This window comes from Vicia villosa, unplaced genomic scaffold (assembly GCF_029867415.1).
Source record: "Vicia villosa cultivar HV-30 ecotype Madison, WI unplaced genomic scaffold, Vvil1.0 ctg.002646F_1_1, whole genome shotgun sequence".
NCBI lineage: Eukaryota > Viridiplantae > Streptophyta > Magnoliopsida > Fabales > Fabaceae > Vicia > Vicia villosa.
The window spans coordinates 215,505-232,136 of NW_026705993.1; the positions used below are offsets into that span (position 1 = coordinate 215,505).

The 16,632-nt window shown below is 38.1% G+C and overlaps 2 protein-coding genes across 9 annotated transcripts; one reads left to right on the forward strand and one right to left on the reverse strand.

Moving 5' to 3' along the window:
- The first annotated feature begins 2,626 nt into the window (after nucleotides 1-2,626).
- On the forward strand, nucleotides 2,627-13,565 carry LOC131639462 (B3 domain-containing transcription repressor VAL2-like). Of its 8 annotated transcripts, XR_009294957.1 has the most exons (14): nucleotides 2,627-3,005; nucleotides 3,096-3,233; nucleotides 4,377-4,458; nucleotides 4,555-4,656; nucleotides 5,014-5,651; nucleotides 5,793-5,889; nucleotides 6,029-6,203; nucleotides 6,718-6,794; nucleotides 6,866-7,291; nucleotides 9,559-9,608; nucleotides 9,747-9,860; nucleotides 9,943-10,013; nucleotides 11,081-11,955; nucleotides 12,053-13,565. XR_009294957.1 is itself a non-coding variant. In XM_058909960.1 (13 exons), exons 2-13 carry the CDS (start codon nucleotides 3,121-3,123, stop codon nucleotides 11,866-11,868), a joined length of 2,625 nt encoding a protein of 874 aa, XP_058765943.1. In that variant the 5' UTR covers nucleotides 2,627-3,005; nucleotides 3,096-3,120; the 3' UTR covers nucleotides 11,869-13,565. The 8 variants fall into 8 exon arrangements, 7 of the variants coding, with proteins under 7 accessions (XP_058765943.1, XP_058765941.1, XP_058765945.1 ...); XM_058909960.1 differs by having other exon boundaries at nucleotides 6,974-7,291; nucleotides 11,081-13,565; XM_058909958.1 differs by having other exon boundaries at nucleotides 2,627-2,997; nucleotides 11,081-13,565.
- On the reverse strand, nucleotides 13,423-16,303 carry LOC131639464 (probable serine/threonine-protein kinase PBL1). The gene is made up of 4 exons (XM_058909964.1): nucleotides 15,462-16,303; nucleotides 14,962-15,219; nucleotides 14,647-14,766; nucleotides 13,423-14,410 (listed from the first exon to the last, which is right to left on the reverse strand). Exons 1-4 carry the CDS (start codon nucleotides 16,227-16,229, stop codon nucleotides 13,796-13,798), a joined length of 1,761 nt encoding a protein of 586 aa, XP_058765947.1. The 5' UTR covers nucleotides 16,230-16,303; the 3' UTR covers nucleotides 13,423-13,795.
- Between the last annotated feature and the right edge of the window lie 329 nt (nucleotides 16,304-16,632).

The following is a 16,632-nucleotide window of genomic DNA, read 5'->3' on the forward strand; positions in this document are numbered from 1 at the left end:
GATGCTTTGACTGCGGCCGCTTCGCCTTCCTCGAAGGAGATGAAAGCCTGCGCCCTTTTCAAGATGGCATTCATAGATCGCATTTTTTTGATCTTTATCGCTTTCCTGAATTCGCTGCCGGGGAGGAGCCCTCGCTCGAGGAGATACCTTTTCATGTAATCGGTCGTCTCCACTTGGACGGCCTCCTTGTTGAATCTGTCGAGATAGTCTCGGAGAGGCTCGTTGGTCCCTGGACTACAGCTTCGAGGTTTGCCTCTGATTTCGGTTGACGGCGGGAAGCAGTGAAGTGACTCAGAAAGAGTTCCTTGAGCTCGGCCCAAGACTTGATGGAGTTAGGAGGGAGATTCCTGTACCAGGTCATTGCCCCCTTCCGGAGCGTGGTCGGGAAGATCCGACATTTGATGGAGCCGTGGACGACGTGATACTCCATGACGGCCTCCAGGTTCCTAATGTGATCGTCGGGATCTGTGGTCCCGTCGTACGCATCCCAAGTCGGGGGTTTTTCCATTCCTCGGGGAAGGCGAGCCCTTCGGATGCTTTCGGACAAGGGGCTGCGGAATTCCTCCTCGTCGCTGGCGCTCGGAGAGATCGAGCGTGTGTTACGCCGGGTGGGTTCCTCCTTGCGAGGTTTCCTCCCTTTCCTGGCGAGCCTTCTTTCCTCTCTGTCGGGAGAAGGGCTCTCCTCCTCTGTGGGCTCAGGCCTCCAATTTTTCTTGCTCTTTCGCGGAGGGGAGCGCGAGTAGGACCTCTGGCGGCGGGATCTTTTCGGTGGAGATCGCGAGGAGGATGGTGAGCGTCGGCGAGTCCTCCTAGGCGGGGAGCGCGAAGAGGAGGAACGCGATCGACGGTGCCTCCGCGGGGGAGAACGATGACGATGCCTCTTCTCCAGTTTCTCAATCCGTTCGCCCTGGAGTCGGATGAAGCGGTTGGTCCGCTGCAGCTCTTTGAGGATGACGAGGGTTGCAGGGTCGGTTTCCCCATGGGCATCTATAGCATCCCGAGACTGCCCATGGTGAGTTCTTGGTCTCTCAAGGGAACGGGTGGAGGAGGAGGCAGTCTGCCCGTCCCTGTGGTCAGTCTCGTGTTGGACGCGAGCCAGCGGTTGTTCGGGCTGGGTTTGGATCAACTCGGCGTTCCGATCGTTCCGAGCTGTTTCCTCTCCGTTGTTCTGAGGTTGGAGCTGCTCGGTCTCGTCATTCTGAGCCTGCTCGACGTGCTGAGGCGGTGGTCTTCTGATGGATTGGGGGGTCTCATGACCTGACCTCCCATTCCCCTCAGCAGAGCGCCGTCGTCCCCCTCGTCGATGCAGAGCCGGGTTGGATTCCTCGATCATTTCCGTGAGACGGAAAGGATCGGGGGTCGGGACGAGGACGGTGTTGTTGTTGTTGCCGGCCATGACGATCGAAGGATGGATTAGCTTTGATCTTTGTTTTCTTTAAAGAAGGGGGAGCTTGATTCCCACAGACGGCGCCACTGATCGTACCAGATCAGAAGAGTCGTCAAGGCCTGCTCGGATGATGGTCTTCGTGAAGTGGAGGGGGGGTGTACCTGCAAGGTACTCCGATGCCAAAGTGAGTAGAGGAGCAAAGGAGAGCAAGTACAAGCTAAGGTTAGAAGTGAATTGAATACCTGACCCTCTAGTGAGAGAGGGGTATTTATAGCCCCCAGCGCTGGGCCATGATCTCGCTACTGGGTTGGATTTCCAAGCCCAATTAGGAGACTGCCAGGTTTCCTGAGCGGAAATATCGGAGGTGCGTGAATGCCCTCTGTCCTGGTTAACCGCTCCGAAGTTTAGGGGAGACGCGGTCTTTTAGGGGCCACGTTGGCTCCGTAATATTCGGAGGGTCGGATGTGAAGGAGCCTTGCGAGGGGCAAGGTCCTCGGCGGGGAGGGTGCTCGTAGGAATCCCTTATGCCGAGCATCAGTCAACTCGTGGAGAGCGTGAGGCCGAGCATGAAGTGCCGTTAATCAGCGGCTTAGGGTGGATTGGGTCTCCAAGGCTGAATGGGCCGAAAGTGGATTGGGCCAAGCCTTGGCTCAGTCCAGAACACTTATCATGATTCTCTCTCTCTCTCTCTCTCTCTCTCTTTTTTATAAAAAAACTCAAAATCAAGGTGTTTGCCCCCTTTTGTTTACCTCTTATTGCATCCTGTAAATCATAATTGTCTTTTTTTTAATTAATTATAAACCCTCTAATTTCAAACAACCTTAATTATAAATCATAAATGCATCTCCTTTTTAACATTGTTAGTAAATAAAAAGCTTCAAATTTCAAAACACATGAAGCCATTGAGTGTCTATTTATTTATTTTTTGCATTACTCATTACATATGTTAAAAGAAAAAAAAAATATGCACCGACAGTGACAGTGTAAAATAGTTTTACACTGTCAACTAATGACGATCATGAATCAGGGTAAGTTAGACTGAAAATTTAAAAAAATTTGTATGACATGACAGAACGTTATATTCTAATTGGATGACAGTATAAAAAATGTCAGTGCATAACCATTAAATCATGTTAAAAACAACAATGACATCTACAATGATGTCAAAAACATTACTTAAAATTTCAAAAATAACAAATATAGTACTCATAAACTAACTAGAAAATAGTTAAAATATTCTTAGAAGCAAGTGGTGGAGTTGGCCAAGTCTTGAAGTATAATCATCTATCTCATCGTGCATGCATTTTAGCGTTTCTTTCTCACTCTTTCCCTCATTCTGCATGCACACGCCTTCTCTCTATCTTCCACACCCTCTCTTTCTTTCTTCTCACTTTCTCTCCGGTCACCGTCGAACCAATCCCTCCTCAACCACTTCTCTCCGGTCAGATTCCGACGAACTTCAACTCAACACTCGTTTCTCCATCCACAATACAAATGAAAGTCCTAACTAACCACCACACGCGCGGCGTCAACTTAGTTCCCTAACCGCCGGCTACCGGACTTTCCGTGCAAACTTCCGGCGAGGCGAGCAAGCTTCGTTGTTCGATTTGGCATCTCTGTAAGACTTTTTCAATTTCGATTTATATTTCTATTTCTATTTTCGAAGTCGTTTCAATTGTTAGGGTTTTTACTGAGTTTCGTTTTGTAGTGAAACTGTTGAATTGAAGTTGAAAATGGAGTCAAAGTGCTGCATGAACGGTTTGTGTGGTGCCTCCACGTCGATACGGTGGCGGAAAGGTTGGATACTTCGATCCGGTGAATTTGCCGATCTATGTGATAAGTGCGGGTAATGATTTTCTCTAGATTCTAAATTGATACGCGTGCGTGAGTTGAAAATTAATGCGATTAACGGCGTTGAGTTGTTGTTATGAAATTGTACGGATTAAACAGTGAATTATAACGGAATAGTAATAATTATCTGATTTATGAATTTTTTTTTTATGAATTAATTGTTCATTGTTAATTTGGTTTTGGGGTTTTACTTTGAAATTTGAATATGTTAATTTCTTTCTTTTCTTAAATAAATCTTATAACTACCGATTTGACCTTATCACTTTGTTTTTTTCTGCCGATTTTTCATAGTGTGGCGATGTTTGCGCTTTAACTTTTTGCTTTTTTTTTTTTGGTTTTAAAGAAGTGTTTTGGTGCGGTTGTTGATCTCATCATTGGTAAGATTGTGGCTGCGGATCATAGTTTAGAACGTTTTTCTTGACACGTGTTTATGCTTAACCATATTTATTATTATCATGATATATTTCGAGTAAATTACCCAAAAATAATTTATTGGTGATATATACGAAGTAGTAGCATAAGATTTCCCAAAATGAGCAAATACATTAAAATAAAACAAAAGAAAAGCCAATTCAATTGGTATCTAAACAAAGACATTGGATGCATGGTTGCGAGTTTGACTCTGCGACATCCCACTTATTCACCTGTAAGAGGTGAAATTTCAGCTACTAGGCTACTAGACCGTTGAAAAAACAAAAGAAAATCCAGATAGATAATTATATGATTAGTTTGATTGTATGATTTTGAAGATTCGAATAAGGTTCATTTGGCTGAAATTTCAATGTTCAAATCATGTTTAGTGATCATGGGATGTTATCATTTGATAACTCGATGGTTTTTATGGACAAAATATGATTATTGAAATTATTACATATGCTAATGTTTCCGCACACGAGTCTTGTGACATATAGTTTTCAATCAAGTTCAGAGTGAAAATATCAGGAGAAGTTACTGTAATTATTTTCACACACACATTCATGTTTGCATAAGCTGATCAGATATGTCCTTTAGATTATGTATTGACTATGATTAGTAAGGATGCCAATATATTTGACTTGGTTGAAGTTGGACAAAACATAGAAACAACTTCATGTTCATATTCTTACTCTGGTTTTTTTTTTACTTCTATCTACTCTAGTTCTGCTTATGAGAAATCAGAGTTTTGTGATGTGTTCCATGCGAAAGATTCTGGTTGGAGAGAGTGCACTTCATGTGGCAAGGTAGAGTGTGTTTAAACCCGCTTTGTTTACCCACATTTTTAGTATCTCAACCTGCTATGATATACTTAATGATCCTATTTGTTCTATTATCTACAGCGTCTTCACTGTGGATGTGTTGCTTCAAGGTCTCAGCTTGAAATACTTGATACTAGTGGTGTAAGCTGTATAAACTGTGCAAGTAATTTGGGACTTCAACCTGTAAGCTCACTTCACCATATTCCATATATAACTAACCATTGTGTTTACCGAAAATATTAGAATTTAAGATTTTTATTTGACAATAATTTACAATGATGGATAAAGGGTCCTAAACTTAGTTTTTTTTTAAGCTTGTTTCATCATGTAATTGGTAAGTTAATTATTTATTAGCATTTAGAGGGTAAACTGAATATCTGTGATCTGATAAAAAAATTGTGATCTGATCTCTGCATTTCAGATCTGTTCTTCTATATATAGGTTGTTACTTCTTGCCTATATGGTTACTTTGTATTTACGCTTCAGTTTTCAAGTCTAACTGTTTGTTCCCAAAATTGGCAATGATAACTTACTTGGCAGATTGTTAGTAATGAAAAGCCCAATGAATCTGAAACAGCAAAGGGAAAACATGTCAGTGCGCAGCAGTGCATATCTTTGGTTGACCAATTAAATGTGAAGGATATGCAAGTTGGGAATTATGTAGGAAATGACGGTCTGAGGTGCTGGCTCAAACCTCACAATGTTGATATGGATGGACCTTCTACAGAAATCAAACCAGAAGTTTTACATTCTGTTGGAGAATTTGGTAACACTTCGATATCTCAATTTCATCTTGAGTCAAATGGATCATCTAGGACTGACAATGTAGAGAACTGTAAGGCAGACAACATGCAAGGTCTATATGAATCACTGGCACATACAAATTTGAGTATGACCCTTGCTGCCCCTTTGGTAAATTTGAATCCCTTTCATAATGCCCTTGTTGATGAAAGAGAACAAAGAAAAATGTCACCTCCACTTCTATTGGCGTCTAGATCTCGTCATCTTTTACCTAGACCCCCTAGGCCAACTCTCTCTCCAGGCTTAGAAGGTAATGCAGGCACGGTGTCCCAGATTCGTATAGCAAGGCCTCCTGCTGAAGGACGAGGAAGGAATCAGTTGCTTCCACGATATTGGCCTAGAATTACAGATCAAGAGTTGCAGCAAATATCGGGAGAGTATCCAACATTTGTAACTAGTTCTTTAAATTGCTAATTATAGTTAAGATACTTTGCGAGATGATAACTTGTTATTGTTTTGACAATTACTATTTGCCTCAGTAATATATTTCCTTAACTATAATTTATGGTATGTTCAAGTCCAAATTCCACCATTGTGCCACTCTTTGAAAAGATGCTTAGCGCAAGTGATGCTGGTCGAATTGGTCGGTTGGTTCTACCAAAAGCATGTGCTGAAGTAAATTTTTTTAGATTATCTGTTGAATTTATATTTACTGTTTTCATTTTGTATAACCAATTATTAATTTATTATATTAAAATTTATTTTTCTTGAGTCATGTAATTTATTAAAACTTAAAGAAGATGGGATTGTGCAGGCATATTTTCCTCCTATATCTCAACCTGAGGGCCTTCCTCTGCGAATCCAAGATGTGAAAGGAAAAGAATGGATGTTTCAATTTAGATTTTGGCCAAATAACAACAGTAGGATGTATGTTTTAGAAGGAGTAACCCCCTGCATTCAGTCTATGCAACTGCAAGCTGGTGATACTGGTATGTTTTAGTGAGAGAGCCACATGGGAATCCTTTTTTTTTTGTCTTTACGCACTGCAACATTAGCTAAATTTGAAGAGTGATAGATAGGTTTTTTCTTTGGCTTTACGTATGTCTATTGGCAATCAGAATCTCTGCAAATTCCTGGCTCAATATTCTTACAAATAATTAATCATACCTAGAAGTTATGCTGCCTGTAGATAATGACTGCAAATACCTTTTCTCGATTCTTTTGATTCCTTTCTCTGTCTTCTGAGGAATTTAAGAAGTTTGTTTACTTTTATTGATAACTTTTTATTGTTATTTAGACAAAATGCCAAAAATATTGAACTACATTTGATTTTGCTTTGGGGGATTGGGAATGGGGATACGATCAAATGGGTTCTCTTTTATGAAAAGCAGTTGATTTCTGTACTGTTTCTTAAGTTTTATTTGTTACATGAAGGTTTTCTTTTTTTCTAAATGAATTGTGTTTATCTACAAATTTGATAAGCTTTTCTAAAAAATGCTGCAGTTACATTTAGCCGTATGGACCCTGAGGGGAAACTTATAATGGGGTTCAGGAAGGCAACAAATTCTACTTCATTACAGGTAATATCCACTTTTAGCTCATATAGCAAATTCAAACTTATTGAATTGATATTAAATTACCTACTAAGCAGGAAACTTTTCCGTCTAATATGCCCAATGGTTCTCATTCAAGTGAAACTTCCTATTCTGGTGTTTATGAGAATATACCTATATTAAGTGGTTACCGTGGCCTTCTTCAGTCTCAAAAGGGATGTTCAGAAACCCACCTAAATGTGCTGTCTAAAAAGTGGAACTCAGTTGGCGGTGACATGGATTGGCATAATGTAGAAGCACCCGAAAGCAGGAAAAGAGATGCATTGTCTTTGCCACCTGTGCTGGTTCCCGAGAAGAAAAGAACCAGAAATATTGGGTCAAAGAGTAAGAGGTTGCTTATTGATAGCCAGGATGCACTGGAGCTGAAACTTACTTGGGAAGAGGCTCAGGATTTACTTCGTCCACCGCCAGAAGTTAAGCCAAGTGTTGTCATGATTGAGGACCACATATTTGAAGAATATGAAGTGAGTTTACTATTTATAAGCAGTAATTATTTATGAAATTATGTCATTCAAGTTCTCATTAGCACAAACATATGATTGTATGAGAGAGAGTTGTTGAGTTCGAGTTATAACTCGGACACCAACTTTGAGGAAAAAAATATAGAGAATATTTTGTTGGTTCAAACAGTTAATTAATGCATTCATTTACTGTCTAAAATTAGGAACTTTTCTAACATAACGTCAAAAAAAACAGTTGATGAGTAGGGGATGTGTGCCGTATAATTTTGAAACTAGAAAGGGTCAAAAAAGCAGTTGATGGGTAGGGGATGTGTGCTGTGTAATTTTGAAACTAGAAAGGATGAATGCATAAGTTATGCAAGATGAGGACTATCTCCACTTATAAACACATATTCATACCATATCTAATCAATTTTTTTTAAATGTGGGACTCTTAACACCCAAGACACATCTGGAGTGTGACCCGATTTGTCAAATAGCAGGTGGTCCAACAGATCTTGGGTAGACTTTGATACCATCTTAGGTTATTATATTGAGCTTAACTCATCCTTATTAGTCTGGCTTGTAATATATGTTCAAATCATCTCTCATTCAATATGAGACTTTTAACATACCCCCTCAAGTCTACGACAGGGAACGTGACCCGAGTGGCTGGAGAGCCAAAACCTAATAGCAGGTAGCCGTAGCCCAACAGTTCTTGGATAAACTCTGATACTATATTAAATTTTTATATTGAGCCTAACTCATTCTTACAAAACTGACTTGTAAGGTAAGACAAATTTTTTTGAGGAACACATAGAAGATTCATCATTACAAAAAACAGAATGGTAATCCGACGATTAACACAGTTGTTATCCTCTTGTCTAGTAGGCAATTACTTCAGAGAAAAGGATGATTTTTTCGGATCAACATGAGAGCCCGCCCAATCATATTGCATTGCCAAAACCTATATTGTATATTGGAAAGAGGTTGATCTACTTGATTTTATGATGTTACAATCCAATCTTCTTGTTGCCTTTCTCCTCCTCCTTGGCCCACAGCGGCAAAATGTAGGTAGTTCATCACGAAAGAAAGGACTCGCTGAACCGAGATATCAACACGGATACGGGACACGACACGGACACGGACACGAGGATCCCGCTAATAGAAAACATAGGACACGGACACGGTTATATATATTAGTATAATAATGCAATGTATGAGCACAATTTATAAAGAGTTTAAAACGAGAAGCAAAATTTATATATATTTAAACTTAGTACTTTCAATCAACAAAAAGAAGACATAAATCCACCAAAACAAAATAATACAAATCATATCATAGTCACTAAATATTGATAAAACCAGCCTCTAAACCGTGAAAAAAATAACGAATCCTAATTGTGTTATTTTTATGGTGGAGAAGTGAAATATGAAAGTAAAAAAACCTATTATTTTTATAAATGGAAATTTGATAATTACTGAATTGGGCTTTTTTTCTTTTAAAAAAAACATCTAAATTTTTGAGTTAGGTGTGTCCTTTATTTGAAACAAGGTGTCGTATCCGTGTCCGCTGCAATTAAATTATTTTTTTCGTTGGACACTGCAAAAATGTGTCAGATACGCGTCGTACGCGTGTCGTACGAGTATCCGTGTCCGACACGTGTCCGACGCGGCGACACGCCTTTTGAATGGCGTGTCGGCGCTTCATAGGTAAGAGAGATCTTTCTTGATAAATTTTTGATCCGGCTTTGTATATTTTTTTACGTGAGATTTGAGTTTTTCACAATGCACCTTCCTGAAGCCCTGTTGAGTAGTTCTTTGATAGACTGATACCATGTTAGATTTTTATATTGGTCTTAACTCATCCTTACAAGCTTTGTAAGATGAGGGGTGTCGCCCTTACAAATTTTTGTCAGATCTTATGTGTGACCTATATGGGGATCAAAGCCTCAACTTCCTTCTCACTCCACTCCTTAACACCAACCCAGCTCCCAAACCAACCTTGTCCATATAATTCACTCATTTTTTTAACATATAATTCAGTCATTTTTTTAACATGGGCTTCACTTGCATTAGTTTGTCAATACATATACACTAACCGTATGCGTGTGTGTGGCCTAGTGGTGAAAGCTTGGGTCTTGAGGGTGTACTATAATATTTAACTTGATTTTTAGGTCTTAATAGCTTTAGTTTTGAAGAAAAGTCTGGACTAGGAAGATAAGATTACATTTTCTTATACAGCCTGTATATGATCTTGCTTAGGGGTGAACTTACTTCTATTCATGCAGGAGCCTCCTGTCTTTGGAAAGAAGAGTATATTTGTGGTACGATCTAATGGGTAAGATGAACGTTTCCATTATTTTCTTTTCTTTTCATTGCATGTATCTATCTCTATGATTTCTTTTAGAAAGTTCTACAAATACAGAATCTTATAGATTTCAATAGACTTATAATTTGGAGTATAATTGTACCACAGGATAAATGAGCAGTGGGCACAATGTGATAGTTGCTTAAAATGGCGGAAGTTACCGGTTGATGTACTTATTCCCTCTAAGTGGACATGTATGGAGAATTTTTGGGATCAAAGCAGGTGAGTAGAAGATTCTATTGTAATATTATTATTGCCAATACATGTTTTTAATAAGACCTTTGTGCTTCTGCAATGCTGTCAGCAGGTGTTCGTGTGCTGCTCCCAATGAATTGAACCCAAGGGAACTGGATTATCTTTTGAGAATGAACAAGGGTATTTCTCTATTTCTTGCTTTAATTTAAATACACACGATGCTTTTGTTGTTATTGCTGATCAATAAATACTTGTAGAAAATGGTTCTATCTTCAATTAGCTTTCGTTACATTTGAAACTATGCTTCTTTTTTGAGAGTTTCCTATTGGTAGTTACAGATGGTTTTGAAATATTTCTTGCTTTAAGGAGCGTGCTATTTAGAAACTTGATCCCTGATCTTTTACTTTTAATTGTGACTAGTATAGATACCGAAAAAATAAAAATAAAAGTTAATCATATTCTAGTAATAGATTTTCTTAGGGGCTTGGATGGATTGGGGTCCAAATTACTTTCCTTTTAAATTTGGATCCAGATGCTTTTTGTTATTGAGCTTTTATAACTATGCCCTTGTTTTTGGTTTTTTGTTATCTTTAAAAGGAAATACACACAACTGAATAATGCAAAAGCCTCTTTAATAACTTGTTTACATATTTAGTTTACATGTTTGCATTAGAAGATTTGAAAATCCGTACGATTGGTGTAAAAATTCATACAGGAAAAATATGCACAGGATGGTTATAACTTATAATTAATAAATAATGACTGTTTATGTATGATATATCTCAACTTATAATTAATAAATAATGACTGTTTATGTATGATATATCTCGCTTTTGGATTGTTGAAAATTTTATCAAAATTTATCAAAACTGATGCATTATGAGATTTACAAATGTCATCCTAGTATCTTTTCTTACATTTTTAAATCTAAGTGATCTTATGAGTCTCCACTTGAAAGAATTGACTTTTTTTTTTTACCAATATGACAAGAATGTGAAGGGCAGTAACGCTTTATACTATATGGTGTTGCAACCACAGAGCTGTTGCTTTTGTGAACAAATTATCTGTTTTGAATGAAATTAACAAATCCATGATCCCAAATTATGCTGCATTTTCAAGGATGGTTATTTTGGGACTATTATACGTGGATGTTGACATGTTTTTCATGTCAACTAATTCTTGTTCCCTAGAAGTCAAAAAACAATTCTCGTTTCCTAAAACATTTTAAATCCATCATTTTGGAATAGAATTCAAGAAACAAAGACTAGCACTAGCAAGCCAGAGGCCAGCTTTGGAACGTGAATCTTCTGGTCTTGATGCTTTGGCCAGTGCTGCAGTACTTGGAGATGATGCAAGTGACTCTGGCAGGACACCAGTCGTGACCAGTACCACTACAAAACACCCTCGTCATAGACCCGGGTGCTCCTGCATTGTCTGTATCCAGCCACCAAGTGGGAAGGGAAAACACAAACCTTCATGCACCTGTAACGTGTGCTTGACAGTTAAACGTCGGTTTAAAACCCTGATGATGCGAAAGAAGAAACGTCAATCTGAGCGAGAAGCTGAGATTGCTCAGAAAAATCAGCAATCATGGAGGACCAATGATGAATCAGAAGTAGACAGCACTACTCGACATTTAACTCCAGTTGATGGTTCGGAGATTGAAGCAAGGGTGCCAAATGAGTTAAGCTCAAGGAGTCAAGACCAAGTGGTTGAAGCTGCCAAAGGACAATTAGACTTGAACTCCCAACCGGACCAGGAAGACATGCAAGCTGGACCAAACACTTTGAGCATGATGTCTCTTCTTGAAGAAGCAAATCTCCCATTGGAGACATACCTGAAGCAAAATGGTCTCTCTAGCTTGATATCAGAGCAGCAAACAAACTCAACATCAAATGTGCAGCCACAGACAACCACTGAGAGTGAGGGAAGACAAAATGAAGATTGCTGTACTGCTTCTGCAGGTCATGAACAGGTAGGCAGTCCTGAAGAAAACAGTGAGCAAGACAGAGACCAAAACAATTCAGTTTCATGAAGTCTTGCTACCTTCATTTGTTTCCCCTTTCCTTTACTCTGAAGTCATTATACAAGAACTCTCGTGAAGGCTATAAAACTACAAGAGGTTTGATAGGGATGTCTATATTCTTTTTTCCTGTCCTAACTGAGAGATTTCCCACTATACATATAAAAGGCTAAAAATGCTGAAGTTTATGTTTTAGGTTGTACACCAGTGTGAGGCAAGGAGTTGAAGTAAAGCATCTTCTTGCCATGGTAATACATTAATACATCTGATAGTATTTGTTTATTATGTGTGTTAAATTTAAAGAAATGATTCGTTTTACAGATTTAATAAGTTTTGTTTGTCATCTATTAAATGTTAACTGTCATTAATTCTCTGACTAAACATGGTAACAAAGTTGGAAGTAGTTATTTGGAAATAACTAGGAATAAGGGTTTGCATGATTTAGAGACTCTTTGTGGCTACAGTGCTTATATACTAACAGGATACTAACATACAATTCTCAACACATTCTCTCTTACTGGTTAAAACTTACAACGAATTTAAATCATGTATTCCACATAAATTTGAGGTGACTCATAAATTTTAATCAATAGAAGAATGTGTATTCAAACGTGTGTTTTGCTAGCATACTTTGATTTGTAGCAAATCACCTTTCTGTTTGATGAGTTTGGAAAAGCCTCAAGAAAATTCGACCCAAATTAATCTTTTGTAGTCAAGTATTTCTCTTATTCTAGTCAAACTTAAACCAAAGTTGGGTTTGGTTCGGATTATTAGGTTTATTTGGTAGACTCGAGTATTTCTCTTATTCGAGTAAAAAAAAGTTGGGTTTTGTTCAGATTTTCATATTTACAAATTGAGTTTTGTTTGAACGATTAGATATAGTTTCTATAACTTATATCAAGTCTCGACGGTTAATAGTATTTAATCAAACAATCTTATAAATAGCCTATTTTTTATAGACATATATTTTTATCTTGTTATTTTATTTAATATGACCGTTTGATCAATTCTTTTAACGGTTGAGATTTGGTGTAAGTCTTTTAGACTTACATCTGGTGTCAACGGATCCTGCCTCAAATAACAAAATGAATCTTGCACTAAAAATGAATTCTTCTCAAGAAAAAGTGTAAAATAATTTACTTGTCTAAACTTAATAATTTTGGTAAATAAAACATTCTACCCAAACAACCTATCTGCTGAATAGCATGATTTTTAGTGAAGGAAAAAAAATAAAATCCAATTGCTGTTAAAATTCCTAACCAAAAGCCACAAGAAGTTTTAAGCAGTTAGAAACTCCATAAAAAAATAAAGCTCTAGTTCTAACTTTAGAGTTTTATTAGCACAAAACCGAACACTTATTTTTCTCGGAAACATATTCGGAAACACAAAAGCTAACGCATACACATACTTTAGATTGTCTATATATTTAATTAGAATTAAGAGAGGTTGTGGGTGTAATCGCGTTGAGGATAGAAGTAGCAGAGTGTTTAAAACCATGAAATATTTTAGATCTCTGCATTTTGCTTATTGATGAAAAGGCATAACAACTACATGGTTTATCCCCTATATGAGGTTTCTATGGTAGATCATATCAACCCTAGACACACCCAAATTCTATTGCCAAAATAGAACAAAAGAACTAACCAGTGAATACCAAACTTGATCCTTAAAATTGAAGACCTTACAATGTGGTCCCTAAAATGACCCAAATTTGAAAATGATATTCAAATTTATCATTTTTAATCACATTAGTCATATTGGATCTGTAATTTGTTTCTTGATATCATCTCCAAAAACTAATGTGATTGAAGATTTTCAAATTTAAAACTCACTGAAAAATACATTAAGGAACTAAAATGCTCGACACTTATAAATTTATTGTCTAAACTAGCCATTCAATAAAAAAATTAACATTGGAGAAATTGAATGGCCTAAAAATCTAAGCTTTCTCTGATACTGAGGATGATTGCTTTGTACTTTCTTCCCTGGTGATCTCCTCAGTAATGACAGTGGAGGAACGGGCAAGAGGAGGAGGAAGCGCTACGGGAACAGAAGACCATCTTGGAGGATGTGAAGGAGATGTTCCGATTGATGGTAGGCACGGAGGAGAGAAACCCAAACTAGGTCCATAACTGATACCATCAACATTTAGTGATTCCGCCATTTGTCTTCTGTACACAGCGGCTGGGTCGTGCAGTTGGAACCAACGAGGGTACTGCATATCTAGTAAGATTATCAGATTCTCAACAATGACTTTCATGGTTGGTCTTTCTGATGGTTCCTTTTGGAGGCATCTTTGCGCAATGCCAGCTACTATTCTTGCTGCTTTGGGCGGAAACCGACCTTCAAGTTGAGGATCCATGATCACAGACAAGTTGTCGGCTAAGAAAGGCTGACACCATTTAACTAAGTTCCTCTCTCTCTTGGGGAGATTTATGTCAAAATTCTTTCTTCCAGTAAGTAGCTCCAGAAGAACAATTCCAAAACTCCATATATTGCTCTTTGGAGTAAGCTTTCCTTTTCTCCATGTCTCCACAGAAAGATTTCCTGCCGCCTGTATTCAAGAAAAGAATGATTGTTAACAAAACTAAAAGAGCACGGCTAAGTGCAGTAGTGTTACCCCCACTCGCGACCTTTAGGTAAGGGTCATGAATCATGAGGCTACAACCTTACCATTGCACCGAGTTCGACTTAGAACGAGAACAGAACTATTCCAACATACATAGTATACAAAGTGAATGATCTATACCAGCACACACAATGCGCTTATGCACGAGTAAAAGAACTTACAGCTGATCTTCTTGAAAACGTTTCCTGAGCAATATTTCCAACAAAACCATATCCTGAAAGCTTTGCATTGAAATCTATATCAATCTGTATGTTCGCTGCTGAAAAATCAGTATACATTGCCTGCTAGAGATTCAAAACTGTATCAGTGACGGTAGAAACATATTAAACATAAGATTTGAAATCTAATGTACTGTAAAAACATTAAAGTAATATCTACTCATGCTATATTTTTTCAATCTATATCAATAAATACACAATAACTCATCTCCCAATCGCAATCACTTAATAAGATCTAACGCTGTGTATGTTTATCACCTTAAAAGGCCCTTCGTCATGCAAGAAAGTAAGACCTTGTGCAGCAGAGAAGGCGATTTTCATTCTTGTGTTCCAATCAATCGAAGGGCCGTCAGGTCTCCTGAACAACAGGCTGTCCAAGCTCCCATTGCTTAGCCTCTCGTAAACCAACATCCTTGTTTCAGAGGTATCGCATGCATAAAATCCGAGCAATTTGCAGATGTTCGGATGTTGCATTTTTGCAAGAGCACTAACCTCATTCATGAACTCCCTCAAGCCCTAGAAGAAGGCATGACATACATATAGACAGTGTCAGAGACGGAAAATGTAAACGTTTTAAACTGTCAAAAGACGAAATTTGAAACCTTTCAACACAAGGCTAATCATAACTCATACTTATATTTGAACATGTTTTGATGCAATACAGAACATTTTCAGTTCTTGGCTTCGAAATGGTTTGAAAATATTCAAATATATGAAGATAGGAAAGTAATGTAGCAAGAAGAAAAGTAGAAAAGTACCTGAGTTGATGGGTGAAGGCGCGTGACAGTGGCTTTAAGCTTCTTACATGAAGCTTCATGAAAAAAGGAAGCTTTATATATGGTGGAAGAAAAACATTCTGCCATGCATCTATCCCAACGGAAATTGTGACAAGCAGCGACAATTTCCTCGTACAGAAAGAAACGAACCGGATCAGTAACTGTTTCTGACTTACAGCTGCTAGTAGCCTTCAATGGAAATCTTCCTTTAGGCGGTAAAGGTAGTGGCCTAGCTAGATGCATTTTCTTCATGGATCTGTCTCGGTTTTTATACCATTCCCGCGCATCACACTGAAATGTTTCAAAACCATCTTGTTCTGCTGTATCATTACCCGAGCCAGAAGCATAGAAAGGATCACTAGCCATCCTTAAGTTCAACGGACCCCTACTTCGAGGAGATGGAAGAGGTAAGGGTAGTGGACTAGGTACTGGACTAGGTAAAGGAGCCGCCTTCACTAATCTCGCTAGAGATTTCGACATTTCTCCTTCCTCTTGCTCAACTGAGGCTAATGCCTCTGCATCTTGAAGAGCTGATGGAGCAGATAATGTTCTTGTTCGGTTGTTGGTAACTTGGTTAATCGGGTTAGGCGATTTCACGCTAGTCTTAGGATTTTGAGGATCGAAGTGTAATGAGCGAGAAGCTTGAAGTTGAGGCATTGCTGTAGATACCTTCTCATTACGACTTCCGATTTGTGATTTCGACCTTTCATACTTTTTCTTCATGTTCTTGATGACAGTTAAACATCCCATTTTCTATGCAGAATTTGGCACTAGAACTGTTTAATTGCTGCATAAATAAAAATAATAGCATAATCAAACTTAGTGTGGACTTTAGCATATTGAAAATTTCTGTGTAAAACTCGTAATAATACAGAATAATACATAAAAGTGTTATTACGAGTTTTACATATGTTATGACAAATTTCACAATAAAAATAACCACCTCTATACACCATAATCTATGAATCACTTGACATACATCAACATTGATTTTATCGACATTGATATTTAATTAAAAAAAAAACATAATTACACACGTCTTTGTTCAGAGTTGTCTATGCTACAAAAACAATTATTCACCTCTTTATTCAGAGGTGTCTATACTACAAAAAACAATGATTATCTTATAAATTAAAGGACGACGAAATTGCAT

Bases quoted from the DNA above. Each gene is read 5' to 3' on its own strand.
- LOC131639462 (XM_058909958.1), top strand. From the start codon at position 3,121: ATGGAGTCAAAGTGCTGCATGAACGGTTTGTGTGGTGCCTCCACGTCG. The intron at 4,657-5,013 runs GTAAGCTCACTT...CTTACTTGGCAG, and splicing joins GTAATTTGGGACTTCAACCT to ATTGTTAGTAATGAAAAGCC. The intron at 6,204-6,717 runs GTATGTTTTAGT...AAAATGCTGCAG, and splicing joins ACTGCAAGCTGGTGATACTG to TTACATTTAGCCGTATGGAC.
- LOC131639464 (XM_058909964.1), bottom strand. From the start codon at position 16,229: ATGGGATGTTTAACTGTCATCAAGAACATGAAGAAAAAGTATGAAAGG. The intron at 15,220-15,461 runs GTACTTTTCTAC...GCCTTCTTCTAG, and splicing joins GCCTTCACCCATCAACTCAG to GGCTTGAGGGAGTTCATGAA. The intron at 14,767-14,961 runs GTGATAAACATA...AATCTCTAGCAG, and splicing joins ATGACGAAGGGCCTTTTAAG to GCAATGTATACTGATTTTTC.